The sequence below is a fragment of the Mesitornis unicolor genome, unplaced genomic scaffold (assembly GCF_000695765.1).
Source record: "Mesitornis unicolor isolate BGI_N332 unplaced genomic scaffold, ASM69576v1 scaffold34483, whole genome shotgun sequence".
NCBI classification, from domain to species: domain Eukaryota; kingdom Metazoa; phylum Chordata; class Aves; order Mesitornithiformes; family Mesitornithidae; genus Mesitornis; species Mesitornis unicolor.
Genome location: NW_010177266.1, coordinates 13,342 through 20,427, shown reverse-complemented (window position 1 = coordinate 20,427; position 7,086 = coordinate 13,342). Strand labels below are relative to the sequence as shown.

General features: G+C 36.0%; 1 protein-coding gene across 1 annotated transcript in view; it reads left to right on the top strand.

Moving 5' to 3' along the window:
* Positions 1-1,989: 1,989 nt before the first annotated feature.
* WDR35 (WD repeat domain 35) overlaps positions 1,990-7,086 on the top strand; it is a gene marked incomplete at its 5' end in the record, with an annotated part of 16,900 nt that continues 11,803 nt past the window's right edge. Inside the window, 6 exons of the mRNA XM_010182022.1 lie at positions 1,990-2,134; positions 3,374-3,443; positions 4,119-4,172; positions 5,273-5,382; positions 6,258-6,468; positions 6,986-7,066. Of these exons, the coding sequence (XP_010180324.1) occupies positions 1,990-2,134; positions 3,374-3,443; positions 4,119-4,172; positions 5,273-5,382; positions 6,258-6,468; positions 6,986-7,066 (671 nt within the window). The remainder of the gene's footprint in view (positions 2,135-3,373; positions 3,444-4,118; positions 4,173-5,272; positions 5,383-6,257; positions 6,469-6,985; positions 7,067-7,086) is intronic.

The window sequence follows — 7,086 nt, the reverse complement described above, 5'->3', positions numbered from 1 at the left end:
CTTAAACGAATCTTTTATTTATTTAATTTCAAAGTCAGTTGGATGAATGAACTGATCCAACTTACTCTGTGGTCAAGCTACAGCTAGAGCTGATATGAAAGAAGTGGCAGAGTAATGTGTCAGGGATTGGTGTGTGGGGTTGTTTTGACAGCAGCGATCAGTTTAAGTCTTAGCCATGTTCATAAATGCCTAATTGATTGTATTCCTCCCGGTAAAGCATAGATTTGTTGCCGTCTTGTTTCTGGATCGCGGCACAGCTTTTTTCCCAGATTGTGTGGTACTTTGAAGTGTGCACAAATGAATAAGTTTAGGCTCCAGAAGGCTGTAGGTATAATGGGGAGTCACCTGGTGAGTTTGAGGAATGCCCATGGCTTTCAGCTGTGGGCTTGGTTTAACATTGTCTTGGAGAAAAGTGTTTAAACACTGACTAAGCTGAGTCCAAATATGAGGCTTAGTGCTAAAATGTTGTGATTTGAGCAAGAGAAAACCTTATTCCCTCACAGGTCAGGAGGTACTCATGGTTTATTTTTGAAGGATAAAAGCATTGATTGTTATGGCATGTACAGCTGCAAGGTAATAAAAGAACAAAGCAAATACTTAGAGTTTATTAATGCTGTTAATGAAACAGAGGCAACTGTATCCTTCGGTTGTATGTGACTAATTATTGAAATGAATGTGTTAAAAGTGTATTAAATACTCTGAGCTGCACGTAATGTAAACAACTGCATTGCTCACATGTTAAGCATCCTTACTAAGCCTTCTTATCCAGCACTTACATTTATACTAAAAAGTATTCTACAGCCATCAGGTAGCTTATCTAATCCTCATGGTTTCATTTGTGCAACCAATCTTCCCCCATCTGTCTCTCATAGCACAGGGTTATAGCTCCCTCCAGAGTTCTGTTCTGTGCTAAAATACAGAAAAAAAATGAGATTCACTGTAAAAAAAAAAAAAAAAAAGATTTTTGTGCTCACAGCATATGATCTGTATGACTCAGTGTTTCACTACCAGGCTGGGCTACGCAATTTTGAATTTGCCTGTTTTGTCTGGTAGCATACTGATTTACTTGTAGAATTTGAAGACATTGGGGGATTTACTTAATAGATTTCTACGTGCCTTTTTATGTGCATTCACCGGTTTTCAGAAAGAGAAAACAAAGGATTGTAAAAGGGAAAAAAAAGAGCCACAGTACAGTTAAGACAGTGTATTATAAAGAATAATATAATGGTTTGAGTGCATAGATATACTTTTTTTTCTTTGTTCACCAAACATTCTCAGCAGAAACAAGATGCTGAATTTATCCACATATTCTAAATGGGCTTAGGGCTAAAGTAAAACAAATGTCCTGCCACCCTATGCTGTGATCTTTGGATGCAGTAAAGTAACACCAAGCGCACATTTTGCTAAATATTTTATTTGCTGCCATGAAGGTAAAGAATTGTTATTTGACCCAACTATTAACTAAGATAGAAACAGCATTTCTAGGTCTTGTTTAACTCAACATTTGTTAACAGTTTTAAGTGGTGCTAATCAAAGAACTCCTAGATTTTCAGCTTCTGAGTAGTCTTCCTTTTATTTATTTTTGAATAATTACAAATATGTCAGATACGGAGGTATTTTATAGATCTTGTTAGAGATCTGAGATATTACTGAACTGGTCATTAACATGAAAATTTTTCTATACATATTTGATGTCTTCTACGTTAGTGCATAGAAATTTGCTGAAATAACAGGGAGAAAAATACTAATTTTAAAATCAGGACTTGTAAAGTCACAAGGTCCCAGTGAGCTTTCTCAGCAATTGAGAACTGCTGGTGGGTTGTGTGTGGTGTGGGTTTTGCTTTGTTTTGGGTATTTTGTCCCGTTTTGTTTTGTTTTGTTTTTAACCTACGGAGATACGGTTTCATCCAGCTGGGATAAAGTTTACAAATTAGTCTCTAGTCCAATACTTGCTGCACTAACTTGACAACCATTTGTGTTTCATGACAGGGCCGTTGTTTGTCACAATGACCAAAACGCATGTGATAGCAGCTTCAAAAGAAGCGTTTTACATCTGGCAGTATCGTGTGGCCAAGAAGCTCACAGCAATGGAAATTAATCAGGTAGCACGGACCAGAAAAGAAGGCAGGGAAAGGTTTGTCTTCAGGCTTTATCATTTTTTTCCTTTGCATTGGTATAATTGGTAAAGGTGGATTCTCCCATGCCTAAAGTATGACCCCTGCCTTCTCATTTTTATACTCAGATTTGTTGGCTCGCAGGCCTGTAAGATTAAATTCTAAAGAACAGTTTTTCATAACAAATTTGTGTTTGTAATCCAAATCTCTTAGATTTTTTTTTTTATTAGTTCCTGTTCAGTGTCTTCATTTGCTTACTGCATGCTTCCCTAAAAGAGCTGTGTGTCCTGATGCTTTTTTCTCCCCCTCTCGTTTTTTACCTCTGTACTCAGTTTCTAGGCAGCTGTGTTCACTCTGATAACTTTTAATTGCTTCTTGTGTGTCAGTGGCTGTAATGACATAGTCTATCCAGCCAGTTCTTCTCTAAATACATTTATGTCTGATTGTATCTTTGATGTCTGTATGGACTTCACTCTTGAACTAAACAAGCCAAAGTCAACACCATCTCACCTCCAAAATATTTCCTTCCCAGGTGCTCATTAGTGGCATTAACGTTTATGTCACCTCCAGAAGCTTGCAACTTTGTTATGATTTTGTTTTGTTATTTTCTGTTTTCTTCTGTAGAGATGCTATAGCATCTTTCTATAAATCCACCATCTCCTGGCACCATATGTCCATAATAATGAGTAATTATTTGTATGTGGTATCATGACTTATATTGTTCTAGTAACTGAATGTCATAGCCTTGAACAAGATTGTAAATCTGACAGAAGTAGTGAAAACGTAAATAATTGTAATTCACCATAAACAGTTAATTTAGCATTCTAAAATCTTTCCTAATGCTACTTTTTAAGGCAAAAGAGAAGTTATGATGAAGTATTGAATACAGTAATACATAAGATTTGTGGATATGAAGGTGAAGCTCTTCAGGTGTGGAGAAGAGGCTGAGGAAATATGGAAGTGCAAGTTTGAAAAGAGACAGCTGGGGTGGTTGATGGTTTGCAGGAACTTTGGTTGTGGAATGAAAGTTTATAAATGATGTGGGAATAGACCATCAGGGGCTGCGAAAGCAAAAGCAAGCACCATATCTTTATATCAACACAAAGCAGGGTTGTCTAAGGGGATACTACTGGAACATAGGAACAGGCATAGCTTTTCCAATTGCAGTAGTTTCTTCTCCAAAGATTGAAGATACCTATATGCTATCAGAAATGATCCTTTCTTTGGACTCACTTTTTCTTTTAACTTATTTCCTACAGGATTTATCATATTGATGACACCCCTTCAGGATCTGCAGATGGACACCTTGATTACAGCAGAGCTATTGAAGTGAGTGATGTTTAACTGGCAGTTTGAAAGAGAAGTCGTTTACATTGCTTTATTTTAATAGATTTTTCATTAGTAGAAGCAGTCATACTTAAAATTCCTGTTACTTCTACCTTTTGTACGCAAGTGTTATTTTTCTTCCCTCTGGTTATGCGTTGTTACTGTGCCATTACACCAAACTGTAGGGAGCGTAGAAAAAGTATATTCTGGGGTCCAGTATGTCGGCACTTGCTGTCTTCTTGGTGAGAAGCAGCTCCCCTTACTTACAAAGGATAAACTTGTTAAAACTCAATAACCCTTGTAATATTTTCTAGTATTTGTGGCCTTTCATATGCGTGTGCATGCACATGCTCACTTTTGTACTTACCAATATACCTGAAATTAATTACAGGCCTCACAAGTCAGTTGCCTTCTTGTGTTTTCTCTTAAACACCTGTTACATTTTAGGCTTCTTATTTTCCTGGAGGAGGGATGGCAATAATAATAATAATAGCTGTTACTATTATTATGGTCGTGATTTCCATAACAAAGACCACTAACATAATGAACCATCTATTTACTGTATACTGACAAAGCCCCTTTCATGTGGGTACTTAGCAACATCTTTGTGTATTTAAATGAAATGTCTTTCTTACTGTTGCATTAAAGCTGATACTGATATTGCTTGTATATTTACAGGGAACAAGAGATCCAATTTGCGCAATAACAGCATCTGATAAGATACTACTTATAGTAAGTTACATGATTAAAATAACTCCTAGTTGCCTCCTGTGCTTGTAGGCAGGAGATTCTTCCGCAATGTGTTCATAAGCAGTCATAATTTCAAAGCATTTCTGAATTCAGAACTTACACAGATGAAATCTTTTTCTAGACATCCTCAAAGATAATTTTAAGAGGTTCTTCTCTTAGCCTGGACTCTTCCTTAAGGAGGGCTAATTCACAAAATGCTTACAATTTAAGTACACTAGTTACCTGAGGTAGGACTTGTGTGTAGGGTTTGATAAAGTCCAGGTCAGGACTTAATTCTGTAATCTGAGTTCTGAGAAGTATCTTCTAGGCTGTATGTAAATGCACAAAGATTTACAAATTTTGTCTATGTATTAATGGTATAATGTGTGATGACAGATAATATCAGATGCATGTAGTGTGCTATACACATATTTTAAACATTTCTGGATTATACATATGTATTATGTATTGTATCATGCCAAACAGCTGGTGTGGTTTTTTTCTCTGATCCGAAACGAGTAATCTCATTTGATGAACAGACATGAAGGTGAGCTTTAAATTTTGGTACTTAAATTTGTTTACTGTTACTCAAGCCTTTGAATAACCAGTGTGTTTTACAGCATTTACTTTTAAAGCTAGCACAGCTCTTGAAGTGGCTGGTGAGACTTGTTAGCGTGCAGCCAGCACTACCTGAGCACAGGTGCACTGCTGTCAGACCCGCACTGTGGTGCTGCCATATGGCACTGGGTGGATTTAGCAGTGTGGGACAGGGATCTTTTCACTCTTTTTTGTTATGTATCCGTGTCTGAAGGTTCATGGCGAATTATTGGACTCCTGAAACTGTTCTGTGGGCTGTATGTGGACTATGGCTGTTCATTTTAACACCCCTGATTTAAGCAGATCTGCAAATTGTAGCATCTTAAGAAAGCAGCTTGTTTAAATAGCAGAATTCAGAACTTTTAGGATGATGGCATTCCCTCTCTCCACTTCTGCTTTGTCACTTATCCAAAAACTTCTTGTCTAGGACAGCATCTAAATAAAACTTTTTTAAAGAGTTTATTGATGGAAATTTTTTTCAGTAAGCAAGCATTGTGTTTCCATAGGGAAGAGAATCTGGCACTATTCAGAAGTACAGTCTTCCTAGCGTTGGTTTAATACAGAAGTATACCCTGAACTGCCGTGCACATCAGCTGTCCTTGAACTGCAACTCCAGGTAGGTTACAGATCTGCTTCTAACACAGGTATCTGATTTCAAAATAAATCACTATGATTTGTGAAAATACTAATTCCATTAATTCTGTGATTCTATAATATGTACTGATTTTACTTTAACATAAACTTCTTATTAATATTTGTTGTTATTAATGTTGCTTAATAATTTATTTATTACTAGTTAATGACATCTGGCCAGTCATCACATTGCTCTGAGGGACTGTGTTAGTCAAGCTCTCTTATGTTTTAAACTCTTTAGGATGTGTGTGGCAAGTTTAAGAAAACACATACATACATGCAAATATCTTTGTTTTATTAGATGACCCAAACATAAGCTTCCTGTGATGATGACATGAATTGAGAAAATTATGTTATAGCCTGAAATTTGGTATCTCTAAGAAGAGATCTCTATTTTGTAGAAATATAAGAAATCTTGTTTTAGAGACTAACAGTCCGCATCACTACACTGACTTTTTAATGTAAGAATCTGCTTCATTGCCTCCTAGTACATAATGAAAATCAGTTCTGTCTAGTTGTTAATGTTAGGCTCTGTCAAGAAAACTTTGGTGAGGGACAGAACCTGCAATTTACTCAACTTGTTTTTGAAGTGCTAAAGATCTTCGAAATGCTGGATGATAAATGGGCACATGTCAGAACCTTTACAAGGCCAGATCCTCTATGAGCAGATGAAAAGCTTTGTTCTGTGTCTCTGGTCTCTCTGCTGTGCCGATAAATGAAAATCACTGAATCTATGGAATTATACTGGCATTAGAGGGGAAATTTGCCCTGAGTGTGCCAGTTTAGGGAACTATTTCAGATTTACAACCTTGAGCAGTATTATTTAAGTGTCTTGTTTTTTTCTTCCTTTGTCTGTAGTCGTGTTGCTATCCTAGACCTTTCAGGTGTTTTGACTTTCTTTGACTTGGATGCACGAGCGATAGACAGTACAGGACAGCAAGTGATAGGCGAGCAGCTGAAACTGGAACGCAAAGATGTTTGGGATATGAAATGGGCCAAAGATAACCCAGATTTGTTTGCAATGATGGAGAAAACAAGAATGTATGTTTTCAGAAACTTGGATCCAGAGGTAAATATTAACATATGTAAACTACTCATTCTACAAATTTGCTCGTAAATTAATGGCTCTATGTTGAACAGGATTATTCTTGTGCTTACTGTACATTTAGGCAAGTGTTTATATAAATAGACTGGCTTCTGAGAATCTCAAAATCTTGTCAACTCTAATGTGGAAGAGTTGCTTAGGAACAAGTAAAATGAACTGTCAGTCCTGGAAAGATAAAAATGCTGCCATATTTTTCTTAAATTTATGAGATATTTTCAGGAGCATATTTTGTGTATGCTTTGAAAAACATAAACACAATTTTAGTAAAGGTATTAGTAAAACATAGTTCAGTTTAATCTAAATATTTTCAGGTGTTCCTTTATCTCATAATGTACTTATAGAAAACATGAGGATATTTAATTATGTCTTTGTATATGGAATTGTCAATAATGGTAATGTATTTATGTATACCTAGCAGATCTGTTAGGATTTAATCAGAGAGAATACAAGTTAATTCCTTTGTAACTTATTTAACTTTAAGGAACCTATACAGACTTCTGGATATATTTGCACCTTTGAAGATTTAGAAATAAAATCTGTTCTTCTGGATGAAATATTAAAGGTAAGTATGATTAATTTAAT